The sequence below is a fragment of the Rattus norvegicus genome, chromosome 4, assembly GCF_021556685.1.
Source record: "Rattus norvegicus strain SHRSP/BbbUtx chromosome 4, alternate assembly SHRSP_T2T, whole genome shotgun sequence".
Classification (NCBI taxonomy): Eukaryota; Metazoa; Chordata; class Mammalia; order Rodentia; family Muridae; genus Rattus; species Rattus norvegicus.
The window spans coordinates 101975670-101989183 of NC_141537.1; the positions used below are offsets into that span (position 1 = coordinate 101975670).

The window sequence follows — 13514 nt, forward strand, 5'->3', positions numbered from 1 at the left end:
TAAACTATTTTCCTAGACTTCTTCCTCATTATATTAATCCTATAAATAGGTAAAATTTTCCTTCCAAAATAACTCAAGGTTTCTCCTTCCCTCCCTTCCCTCCCTGCCTCCTCTCCCTCCTTCCATCCCCTCCTCTCTCTCTCTCTCTCTCTCTCTCTCTCTCTCTCTCTCTCTCTCTCTCTCTCTCTCTCTCTGTGTGCGTGTGTGTGTGTGTGTGTGCGCTCACATGCCTGTGTGCATCTTGCGTGTGTACAACATTGCTAAATGAAGCCACTATTGTGAATATTCTGCTACATATAAACTGGTATTTTTAGTGTTTTTATTTTCCTTTTTTAATTAGTAATGTAAACCATTATATTCTTTTCATAATATACAAGGGGAAAAACAAGGATTTAGGACACAGAACAATTTCTCTGACTCCTGTGTAAAAATATTACATTGACCTTTGTCCCTGGCAAAGAACAACACTCACAGCAGGTGAGCAGCTGGAGACATCATGAGGATCAGTTGGGGCACCCCGTAGTCTCACTTCTGCTTTGCTGCATGGTTTATGTCATGGCGTGAATCACTGTGGGAGGATAATTGTTATATTGTTGACAGAAATAAGTCGCGACATCTTCAGATTGCAGGCTGTTTATTTTTAGAGAATACTGTGTGCCAGATCCACTGCCACTAAACCGTGAAGGGACCCCATTTTGCAAGCTATTTGCATTATAGATCAGGAGCTGAGGAGATTTCCCTGGCTTCTGCTGATACCATGCTAAATCACTGTAAATGTCCTCACTTGCTAGACATTCGATGTTGACAGTTTCTCCCAGAGATGCAGACAGGGAAGCTGGAGACTGTGTCATCCGGATATCACATATGGCATCTAAGAATGGAAAATTGAAAAAAAAATCCACACATGATTAACTCGGTTGCAAGAGGATTTTTACGGTACAGGAAGCAATTTTGAGTACAGGAAGTTGAATAAATTTTCAGGTCTGTTTTCCTTACGTGTAATCCAGAGCAGCAACAAACCCAGGAGATGAGTAGGCACACCCATGTCTGTGTGTGATCTCTATGAGGCTGATTCCAACACGGGGTGTGACCTGATTATGAAGAAGTCCTCATGTCAGTGTTTTGGATATATGCAAATCAGCAAAGGGTAGACACAGTTGCAGGATTCATCAGGTCAGCACACATTATAGACCTGTGGTTCTCTTGTTTCTCCAATTAAGAAACAGTACATGTTTATGTGTAGAGGATGTGTAACTGTTGTAACAACAAACAAGGGACATAGTCTATGGAGTGAAACATTATTTTGATTTATATCATGTTCTATTCAGATTTACCACGTGTTTTCTTCCATGTCCAGGTTTTTCAGATATCGTATTGTTCTAGGTAGTACATAACTGGTTCCGTTGTCCTTTCAAAGTTAGGTGTAGATGTCATTGTGGCCATACAACTTCTTCTGTTTTTTTTTTCCCTATGTTTGTGAGCCTGAATTTTAGTTAAGCCATTTTTCTCTTCCCTTTCCTTACTACCATTCTCCCCTATACTTTTCCCCGTTCTTTTTCAAATTCATGGACTCTTTATCTATTTTTCCTATGAACATATATTGATATTCTCACACACACAAACACACAGCATGCATGATTGCACATACACATACACACACAAACATACAAACACACACACACACACACACACACACATACACAGGCACATTCATAAATATATCTTTTAGACGCCACAGAATATACTTCTGTGTATGATTTCAGGACTGATCTTTTCATCCGGGATAATCCATTGGTATGTTCATCCCTGAGGAAGAGCACCACTTCTACTGACAGCTTTATCCTCTTCTCCATAGTGATTTTTTTTGTAGATGTGAAACCTCATGGGCTATGGCCCATTCTGTTTGTCACATTCATTGGTGTCTTCCTTGCTCAACTCAATTTGAGTACTGATATTGTCAACACTTTATAGGTAGTTTCTCTTGTTATTAGGAGACACAACCTCACAGAAAATTCCCTTATCCTCTGGCTAAATCAGTCTTTCCATTTCCTTTCCCTCAATGTTTCCTGGGCTTTGGGTATGGAAACTTTTTGCAGATGTATCCCTTTGGACTGAGCACCACAACTCACATTGGACCTTCTTGTTCACTGTGATCCCAGAAGAGTAAGAGAATAATACTGGAAGGTATGGATTGTAAATAAAGACAGAATCTCACATAAATAACCGATCTATTTTGGCTCACAATCTCACTTTACTTATTTCTGGTAACTCAGCTACACAATAATTCCTTCCATCCAGGCACAATGGCTTGGGCTTTCTCTGCTGTTTACATATGAGCAACTTTTCTAGATTCATCTGGTATTATACCTATATCCAATGTTCTTGTGAGTCTTCAGATCATGTCACCTGTCTTCTTCCCCATTTTAAAACAAGTTATTTTATTCTATGTGCATCTGTATACTCTCAATAGTAATTATTCATGTCCTTAAATGTACAGTGGATCCAAAACTTTCATATGTTATGGGAACCATATATGTTCAAAATATTAAAAGGACATGTATGTCCTTTTAAGTTTTGGACAGAAATATTCAAGTTATGTGATGAAAAAAGCATATAAAGAAGAAAAAGTAGAAGGTATATAAGGGAAGTTACGGCTGTGTCCTGACTTAGTGTCAGTTTCCATCAAAGGTTGAATAGAAATAGTTTTACATGTGCAGAGAAGCATTCTATTGGAAATAGAAATTTTACTGGGTGAAATCACCCATTCATGGCCTGAAGATGATGGACAGAAGAGAGCTGTCCAAAAGAAGAGGATGATGGATAGGTTAAAAAATGATTGATTTTTCGGTCCCCAGCTCCGAAAAAAAGAACCAAAAAAAAAAATGATTGATTTAAAAAATTCATGACGAGGGTGACTCTGAATTATGCAGCCATAGAGTTTCCATTCAGTGATATATCAGAGATTTATTTATGCGCAATAGACATACCAAGTTTTCATATAGCAGTAATAATATCTATTAATATGAACATAATTTGTGTAGTGACACCATATATACATGCTTTGATTAAACAATAAAAACATGCCAATAAACATAGTTCGTCAAAATGCTAATTTATTTTACAGTTTCATCAAAGTGTGGCACAGACCCTTACACACAGGGAAATTATATGGCCTGATTTTTTTCTCTACAGAACGGCAGGATTAAATTCATTGCTGCCTAGATCCAAGGTCAGGTGTGCTGCTGGCTGAATACGATGTCTCTTTGGGCTATATAAGTTCCACATGTGAGTAACTCAACAGAGAAGACTATCTCCTTTTTTACTACCTGAAATGTTTGATTTCACTTGCAACACTTTGAGGTGTTTTACCTCAGTGTAGCTTGAGTATTATTAAGACCTCAAAGCCCTGCTTCCACAGTAAAATGCTTACTATAACATGGACACACCCACTCCAAAAAGACACTACTCCCTTTTATTCATTTATTTACTCATTTACATATTTACTTACTTATTTATTTATTTATTTATTTACTTTACAGTACAGTATACTGTGTTGCTTGTCAAACACAAAATATTAATGAGGTGGAGTCATTTGAAGGAACAGAAGAGATTCTCTTTCTCCCTTTTAAATTTTTTTCCTGTTTTCACTTATTATTAGAGTCAGAATATCTTCCAAGAATACAAATTGATCATCTCAGCATTATATAGGTCTGAATACACACTGAGGAACAAGGTGTGCAATGGACTAGAAGGATGGCCTAGTGGTTAAGGTCATTGGTTATTCTTCCAGAGGCCCTGGGTTTGATTTCATATTTTAAGTTCAAAACCATCCATATCTCTAGCTTCAGAGAATATGAACACATCTTTTAGCCATTCCAGGAATGCCCACTGTACACATACATACATATTGACAATTATGTATACTCATAAAATAAAAATCAATGACCCTTTGAAAAAAAATTAACAGTCTAAAATGCTATGCTCTTTGAGACCCAAGAGAAACTATTTGTCTTCTATCTTCTCAAATCAAAGATACTTCTTTTCCCTTTACATGGGCTCCTCTTTCATAAACCCAATCACATTTCTCCACTCCTAGGCTGCCTTTGGATCAAGATGTAGAACTACCTCTTCCTCCAGCACTATGTCTTCCTGCCTGTTGCCAAGATTGCCATAAAGATGATAATGGTCTGAAACTCTAAAACTATAAGCCAGGGCTAATGAATTGTTTGCCTTGATAAGAGTTTCCTTGATCATGGTGTCTCTTCACAGCAATGAAAATCCTAAGACAGAAGTGGATTGATAGAGATAACTGATGGTGATAATGAAAGCAGTTAATACATTTATTTAAACACCTCCCAATATTTTCAGTACTACAGAGATATGTTGGTTTTTATTTCATTAATAATGCAAATTATCTCTTTACTAAAATCATAACTGATTTCCTGAATTGTATGGAACTAATGGCATTGATTGTAGAGGGCCGCAATAACATTCGCCACCACTAGATGGCGCTGTCTTCCACTGCGCCCCGTGGTAGGTCAGGATAGACTCCGCCATTGCAAGATGGCGCCAACCTTTGCAGCGCCAGCAGCCCCCCCTTTCTGGAAGTTAACTGTGCGCATGTGCAAGAGTGCCTTCGTGCCAGGTCTTTGCCCACTCAGGGGCGTGCCTTATGAGATCATGGGTAACAACCAATCAGGTGTGGGTGCGCCGCACGAGGGTTTTATAAGCGCCCCATGTTGGCGCGGCGTGGCTTTTTCCTCTTCTAAGATTAATAAAGTGGTCACAGTAAGGATTTCTAATGTCCGCGTGTTCCTGCCGGCGGGAGGTCACGCGCAGGACATTTGGTGCCGAGAAACCTGGGACACAGAAAGCTACAACATCTCCGGTGCCAAGAGGAAGCCTCCGTTTCACGGAAGAAATCCAGAAGCTGTGGAATGCAGGTAAAAAAAAAACTCTGAGAGACAATGTTTAGCCCTGATCTACTCCAGCTCAGTCCCCTGCCTGACGCGGCAGGTGCCGCTATGGTTGCTCTGGCAACCCTCGAGTTGTTTCTATTGACCTTTGAGTTTCTAGCTACCGCCAAACGGTGTCAGAGGTCGCGTGGGAACTGCCCAGCTGTAACAGCAAAGCGGAGAGTGTTGGGGGAAGGGCGAAAAGCATCAGAAACAGAGGATAGTGAAAAGTTGCAATGAACTGATCGATCTCAAGCACCAGACCCTTCCAATTTGGAAGTGAAAGATTGGGGAAAAAACGCCCCGGGTAAGAAGGGAGGAGGTAAAAGGAACACAGTATTTTGGGAGAAAAACTTTGTCTTAGTGCTTATGAAAGGTGTAATTAAGCTCCCGCACCGGCTCTGGGGACGCCGCGGCGTCCGGGCGCTGACGCGACAGCTTTACAGAGTCATACTGATTAGATTTGATAGAGGCAGACCGCCTGAAAATTTATTCAGGAGAATCAAACAAAAGGACATCTCAGTGCCCGTGCACAGCCTGATAGAGTTAATGTAATTGGGTTGTGAGTAAAAATACTCAGGGCTGTGTTTCACTTCCATACCATTGGCGAATGTCGGTTGTACTGCTCAGATAATATCTCTCAGTATCTTACAGAATTGGGTTTCAACACGTTGGTGGACTAGTCCAGGAATTGAGGCAATCCATCGACCATATCAGCTCCACTCGAGTGGATAGTCACCGTGAACACCATCTGGCCTTTCCCCTCTTTGTCTATTGTTTGTCTCTGGTGCACCAGGATGTCCCCATGTCTGTCAGTGTATGTCTGTGGTTTTTGTTTCTCGTTGTTTAAATGTTTTATGTTTCATGTTCAAAAGAAAAAAATGGTAAAAACTTTATCTGCTGGTCATGCACACCTTGATTTGGTTTTAACTCGTTTCAAAAAGGAACAAATGAATAAAAAACAGTTTCAATCAGGTTTTTAGAGCCCTGTGCCTAAAGCCAGGTGACTGGATTAGCTGGAGAAGCTGACCAGAAGCTAAGCGTCTACACGAGCTGATCTTAAAAGCGCCAACAGCTTCTTCATACAAGAGTTGATAGCTGTTTCTCTTAAAAAAATCCCTGACTTATTACTTGACTCAACGGGTGACAAGGTGCTTCTCTTAAAATCATAGGTAAAAAGGTAAAAATGGTGTTTGGTCTAAATATTAAAGATAGGTGTAGCCACTTCAATTTTGTTTCTCATTGGTTTTAAATGTATAAATATGCTCTACTTGCCTTGGTTATGGACTATTGGCTTTCAAGTTATTAGATATGGTTAAAAAGGTATAATATTGGTAACAGAAAGTTAACATAAAGCTGGTAATCTGGATGGAGTCATTCTAGACAACATGTGACATGAGCCAACCTAGGGAAACAGGTCTAAATTGAGGTAATGTTTTTATGGAACTCTTATCCTAAAAACCAGGCTTCTAAAAGAATTTAGGACATTGTCCCTTGTTGAGGTATTGGAGACCACACCATTGTGCGTCCAAATGTAAGAATTGACAGTCAAACTTTGTAACATAATAGATAGACCTGGGGTGCCTTGGAGACTAGATTGTTTGTTGGAGGTTGAGTTTTGCTTTCCAAAGTTGTGGCTTGCCCTGAAGTTATCTGTATTTTAATGCTAATTTCCACTGCCCGGAGAACAGCTGCCTAGTCACGTACTCAGAACTCAGGTGACCTCGTGGCTGTGTTCTGGTGTTACAAAGAGAACTTAAAGATTGTGATTTAGGATTGCCAGTGTTACATTGACTAACTCAAACTTATTTTTAATTAAGGAAAAATCAAACAGGTAGAGATTGTTACAGGATTTATAAGGATTGATGAGGTTTTAGAACTTGTGAGAGCATTACAGCCAGTTTCCTTACTCCAACTGCCATTTCAAGACAGATTTAGAGGATTGATTTTATACAATTTGTTTTCGTCATAACAATTGTGAGTTTTCATTTCGTGAGCTTGCTTATAGTTTTAGAGAGCCCATAAAGTAATATCATTAAGAATGGCTAACAGCCTTATATTATATAATTTTGTTGCTTCTTCAGTGTAAGAAGTTAGAACTTAAATCTTTCAATGTATATGGAAAATTTTTACTACAAACTTTGCTCTCAAAATGAGCTTTAATATTTGGGGAGTAGCTGTTACACTACTCCAGATAAGAATATTTAAAGCTAATTTTAAGCTTCTAAAGATATGTTAATTGGCTAAGTACCTCACCTTACCAGAGGACTTAGGTCTTTGTTATGCACATTGGAGATAAAGCTTCAGCTGTGTTAGTACAGAGTTGTAGACTAGAGTCATGGAAATATTTTAAATAGAAACCTGGTAAAACATATCTTATTCCAAACAACAGTTAATTGGTTACTACTAAATACTGATATTTGGCCTATTACATATACAAATTTTTCAGACAAAATTGATAATTTTACTCTTTACATGCTTTTGTACTTCCTACATATTTGTGCGTACAACCCATAGGAAATGCGCTTAGTACATTTATAGGTGGTTCATCTAATGAAAAGGCTACATATATGATTAGATCACTTGTTTATTCTCTTGAGTTTCTATTGCTTCAACACAGATTATTAAATTCCATGCTTTAGCCGCTGTTTTTAAAATGTTAAAAAATCAAGCTTTCTATTCATATACTGATAGCCAATGTGTGGCTTGTGGTTTACAATTGATTTCAATTACTTAATGCTTTATTAGAGACAAGTTTTCTACATGAAATCAGTGAGTGATTTCAGTATAAATGTCTGACAACTCACTGTCCCTTCAGTGCTCTGGCTCAGACAACTAAACAAAACCATAGACCCAGCTCTTTAAAAATGGTAATGGAGTTGATAACACACCCTCACAAAAAGAGGAAGACTCCATTTGTTTATTTTCAACTCCCAGCTTCACCCTGCCAGCTCAGGGATTTCTAGTAAGACTGAATCTGGACAATATTTACAAGATTTGACATTTCTAATTAATGCTTATGTTTAGGTAAATAAAGTTTGTGAGGTGCTAGAGAAATGGCTTAGTGGTTAAGAGCACTATATACTGTTCCTTTATAGGACATTTAAGAACTCAAACTGGATTGCCTAGGCTCCTTAACAAGGGAGAACTACCTACCAGACAGATTATAGGCCTTACATAAGAACAATTAGTGAAAAAATCTCATTCTTTATATATCCAATACAATTATGCTGGAGACAATATTTTGGTATACAAGTCAATTTATAAATACAAGTGCTCAGTGTCCTCAACTTAATCCTCGAGGCTTACCTTAATAAATAATATCTTTACTATATCTTAATAAATAAAAAAGGGGAGTTATCCCTGTATGCTAAATAATGCTCCTTTTATTTCAATTTTAAAATTTTGGATGCCAAAGTTTATGGCACCCTACAACTAGGCATACTTCTGCCTAGGTGAAATAGAGAGATCCACTTATTGATGTTCCTGTCCAGATATTTTATATGGGGAAGAGGGAATGTTTGTGTTTTTTCTACAGGATGCTACAAGAGTGTGCCAGCTGCCTGGGTGGTTGCTGAGACTTGCTGATCCTGGTTATTCAGCTCTCCTGGTTCGGGTCCCTGGAGTCATTCCTCTGCCCTGAGAGGAAGATAGAAGATTCCTCTTCATCCTTTGTCATCACAGAGATTTTGCCATTGCTGCAGTCAGTGTTACCGCTGCGTGTGTTCCCGTCCCATTGTGGCCTACGCTCAGACTCTGTACACTGCTGCTTCCTGGAGAAGACTGGACTCCAGCTGTTACCCCTGTCCCTTCATTTCCCTGGTGACTCTTGCTGCCTTAACTGGTAACTGGTGTTGTCATTTTACAGACTGTAGCTTCACAGAAAGCTACCTGTGTAAAGCTACAGTGACTGGAGAACTCTGTCCTGGTTATACAGATCTCAGAAATGGTTCCATTGTCTGCTGGTTGTTCCAGAGAAGAATGACTGATCCTGAACTGTCCTGGAAAAGACCTTGACACTTTCGCTGCTATTGTAGCAGCCATTACTGCTGCAGACATTGTGTCTGCAGTGTCTAGAGTTATCCTCCCCCAATCTATTGTTAGACAAGTACAGTGGGTGAACTTTCTGGAGTAGTTACTAACAATTGGGAATTCTAAATTTTATTATAAGAACAGCTTGACTACGGTCCTTGGTGGTAACAGCTGAGGAGGACCATATGAGGTGCCCACTACTTATTGGGAGTGGCTCTGTTTGATGCAGCCCTATGCTGTGGATCAGTGTTCATACTTGGTTGGTTTACAAACTCAGATCTCAACAGTAACGTGACAAGGCCGTTATCACTCAAGCACTTGTGGCCATTGTACAAAGGGCCTCACCTGGAATTTGGTTATCTTGTTCAGGATTTACTCTGTATCTGAGTTCCCTGCTCCTGCACCCCATGGATCTGTGGGTCCATTGCACTGGGAGGAGAGGGATACTCTCTGTATCTGAGTTCTCTGCTCCTGCACCCCATGGATCTGTGGATCCATTGCACTGGGATTGAGAGAGACTCAGTGTTCCTTTGATCAGCCAGCCCTTGCACATCGCTGAGGTTTCCTCATTGCATGCGATAGGGTGATCATTTCTGCTATAAAATTATATAAATTATAAGGGTGAGATGTAGAGGGCCGCAATAACATTCGCCACCACTAGATGGCGCTGTCTTCCACTGCGCCCCACGTGGTAGGTCAGGATAGACTCCGCCATTGCAAGATGGCGCCAACCTTTGCAGCGCCAGCCGCCCCCCCTTTCTGGAAGTTAACTGTGCGCATGTGCAAGAGTGCCTTCGTGCCAGGTCTTTGCCCACTCAGGGGCGTGCCTTATGAGATCATGGGTAACAACCAATCAGGTGTGGGTGCGCCGCATGAGGGTTTTATAAGCGCCCCATGTTGGCGCGGCGTGGCTTTTTCCTCTTCTAAGATTAATAAAGTGGTCACAGTAAGGATTTCTAATGTCCGCGTGTTCCTGCCGGCGGGAGGTCGCGCGCGGGACAATTGATGAATAGAAAATAGAAACTGAATGAGAAGCACTATTTGTTAAATATTAGATTACTGGGGGCCAGCCTCAACAAGGTTAGGTGATGAAGTTGGACCCAGCATTGGGGAAAGTTTCTCTTACTGTTTTTGGGAACAGAAGCAGTTATTTCTCTTTTGCTCCCCTGAGGTCAAAAGCTGAGGGATTCTGGCAATTTAACTCCTGGAGATAGTTACTGCGAGGAATTTTTTAAAAAAAAAAAGTAACTATTTACGGGCACTAGAGAAAAGTTCCTGAACAAAACACCAATGGCTTATGCTCTAAGATCTAGAATCGACAAATGGGATCTCATAAAACTAAAAAGCTTCTGTAAGGCAAAGGACACTGTTGTTAGGACAAAACGGCAACCAACAAATTGGGAAAAGATCTTTACCAATCCTCCAACTGATAGAGGGTTTATATCCAAAATATACAAAGAATTCAAGAAGTTAGACTGCAGGGACACAAATAACACTATTAAAAAATGGGGTTCAGAGGTAAACAAAGAATTCACAGCCAAGGAATGCCGAATCAGAGAAACAGAATAAAAGAATCTGGCACAGAGACACAAAGCACTAGATAAAGCAGAAAAGTGGTATATCAAATTTTTATGAAAGCTTTCAGCTTTTTATAAATTTTTAGACAAAAAGTATTCTGGGTAAAAAATACTTCATAGATAAGATGTTACATAAAAGGGGAATTACTTAAAAATGTTGATAGCAAGTTCTAAGTAGTGTGTTATTCTATAACCTCATTATAAGTTCAGGCTACAGTTTCTTACAGATCTGTTGTATCATACTTCCCTTCCACAGCTTCATCCTGGGACCCAACTTAGAATGAACGCTTTTTTCTTTTTTCAAAAATCTGTACGAAACATATTTCTCATCTTAATGCAATTTTGGAATGCTCATGGCACACCTAATTATACAACCTATACTTACTATTCAATGAGGAGGATTCATATTTTCCTCTTGATTCTAAGTTTAGTTACAATTTTCTAGTAAAACAACTAAAATCATCTCCTTAAATTTTCTTTCTAAAATTATTTTAGTCAAATCAGGAATTCTACAGAGTCATTAATTCACCTAAACAGCATTACTTCATGAAGTTTATCTTCATGATGATCTGCAATAAACTATCTCAATAGCAAGGGCTATAACCCAGGAAGTAATCAAACCAGGCTACAGGCAGTGAGAGTCTCACAGTATCCCCTCACACCAAGCCACATGGATGAGGAGTATGCAGTCACAAACATGAGAAAGCACATCAGTCTCAAGAAGCAAATCTAACACAAAGTTTTGGGGGCTTTAAGAGGCTATCCTGGGAGGAAGTCTTTGTGGCCATGCCTCACAAGAGTGCAACCATCACAGCTGAGCAAGAAGGGAAGTCTACAATCTCACTCGCTCAATGAAGTGCTTTCTGAACGAGGACAACCACTAGACATTTTGCATTAAAATTACATTGAGTGTGTCACACTTCAGTGATTGGTCACAATAATAACTGGCTTCAGATTCATAATAATACACATAATCCAATCATTATTTTCTTGAAGACCTATTTCTTGTCTATGCAATTATTATTTATTCTTCTAAGCGCATTCTGCCCTTTCACCCTATCACTTTCTCCTCCCATTCTTCCTTTCTTTCTGCCTGCTGGCCTTCCTCTTGTACTTCCTGAAAATTCTAAGCAATTGCCCAATAATGGATTCCCATCACCATGCTGTAGATGCACAGCGACTCTATATACATTGAATGTATTTACACTGGTGTTGATTGAGACCATGACCAAGAACCTAGGGGATGATGTCAGAGTAAAAAGCTGAAGGGTCAAATACACAGACTCCAGGAGTAAAGTAATTGGCAAAAGGAGATTCTTATTGCAGGAAGTGGGCAACCCTTTATGCTCTCCACCAAAGCTCCACTGGTACATAACCATGTAGTTCAAACCATCTGTTTGATTGTTTTGATCATGCACTCGGTCATATTTTATGTCCAGGTGTCAGGCTGGTTATAGGGTGTAGCAGGCACAGAAGTTACTGTTGCATACAAATGGACCACTGAAAGCAGCAAATCACAGTTTGCTGACCCATTCCCCCTACATACTGGTGTACATATAAGCATGAATACTTAATTTTGAGGTGATTTTAGGGGTTGGGGATTTAGCTCAGTGGTAGAGCGCTTGCCTAGCAAGCGCAAGGCCCTGGGTTCGGTACCCAGCTCAAAAAAAAAAAAAAAAAAAGAGGTGATTTTGAATCACATGAAATATTTTTATTTTTTCAAATATTATGGTCCCTGTGTTCTAAATATTTAAGAATCTATAGAATCTATTCTAGTGCCATAGAAATGTATGATAGATCAGTGCTATGGATTCCCCTCATACTGTAAATGGAACTCAGGGTTTCTTGCTTAAAATAGCTGAGACATATGTCAAACCGAGACTAGGCTGTGTGAAACTTAAATGATACAATAAATAATTCATGAAAAAACAAAAATATTATTCAGCATTTTTTCATGCTCGGGAAATTGGAATCATTTACTCAGTATATTTATCACTGAAAATTAAAATTAATATTTTATTATATTCTGCATACTTATTCATATTTATGAAAGTAGTTTCAAAATTTTAAAGTCACTAGATTGTAGGTGGAGAGGAAACTCAATGCTTATAAATGACTTGCCATGGTGATTTTGAAGACCAGAATTTGGATTCCTAACAGTCATATCAATGTTTTGTGGGCTGGCACACCTGTAATTCCAGCATCAAAAAAGCTAAGATATAACATTCAGCCAAATTTGGCTACAAAGACACATGATACTTACTTGTGTCTTTAATTGAGATACTTGCTGCAAAGAAGAATGGATAAGAATGATGAAGGACAGCTCCTAATATCAACTTTGGGCCTACAAATACACAGGTACATAATGCAAAACAATCATGCAGATAGACACAAATACCAAACATACATACAATACTAAAAACAATAAATTTTCCTGTTTAATATGTGATTTCTTTGGCATACATAAGAGTTAAATTCACTATCTATACTTTCTTAGGGACTCCTGTCTTTGCCCCATTTGCATTTTAAGGGGAATTTCCTTTTTAATGTACACTCCCCCTTTAGTTGCCTTTACCTTTAAAATGTTTACAATATCTTTGACGATCTCGTTTATTTATATAATTAATTCTGATTATTCCCTTCCCCAATCTTCTCCCATGTCTATACTCTTGCACTCTTCCATCCAAGTCCTGTCCCCAGAATTGGGACTTTTTTATTTGTTTTATACCCTATCGAGTTTATCTAAAGCCAGGTGTTGGACCAGTGATTCTCAAAGTTCCTAATGGTGTAACACTTTAATATAGGTTCTCATGTTCTGGTGACTCTCAAGTACCAAATTACTTAAAACCACTATTTCATAACTGTAATTTTGCTATTCATATGAATTATAGTACACATGTCTGATATTTCTAATGATCGTTAATAATCTCTGTGAAAGGGTCATTTGACA

General features: G+C 39.0%; 1 protein-coding gene across 1 annotated transcript; it reads left to right on the plus strand.

Annotated features, from left to right (window-relative positions):
- Positions 1-4543: 4543 nt before the first annotated feature.
- On the plus strand, positions 4544-9940 carry LOC147994896 (uncharacterized). Its single transcript, XM_087659752.1, has 2 exons — positions 4544-4943; positions 8494-9940. Exons 1-2 carry the CDS (start codon positions 4564-4566, stop codon positions 8531-8533), a joined length of 420 nt encoding a protein of 139 aa, XP_087515878.1. The 5' UTR covers positions 4544-4563; the 3' UTR covers positions 8534-9940.
- The last annotated feature ends 3574 nt before the right edge of the window (positions 9941-13514 follow it).

Bases quoted from the DNA above. Each gene is read 5' to 3' on its own strand.
- LOC147994896 (XM_087659752.1), top strand. From the start codon at position 4,564: ATGGCGCCAACCTTTGCAGCGCCAGCAGCCCCCCCTTTCTGGAAGTTA. The intron at 4,944-8,493 runs GTAAAAAAAAAA...TTTTTTCTACAG, and splicing joins CCAGAAGCTGTGGAATGCAG to GATGCTACAAGAGTGTGCCA.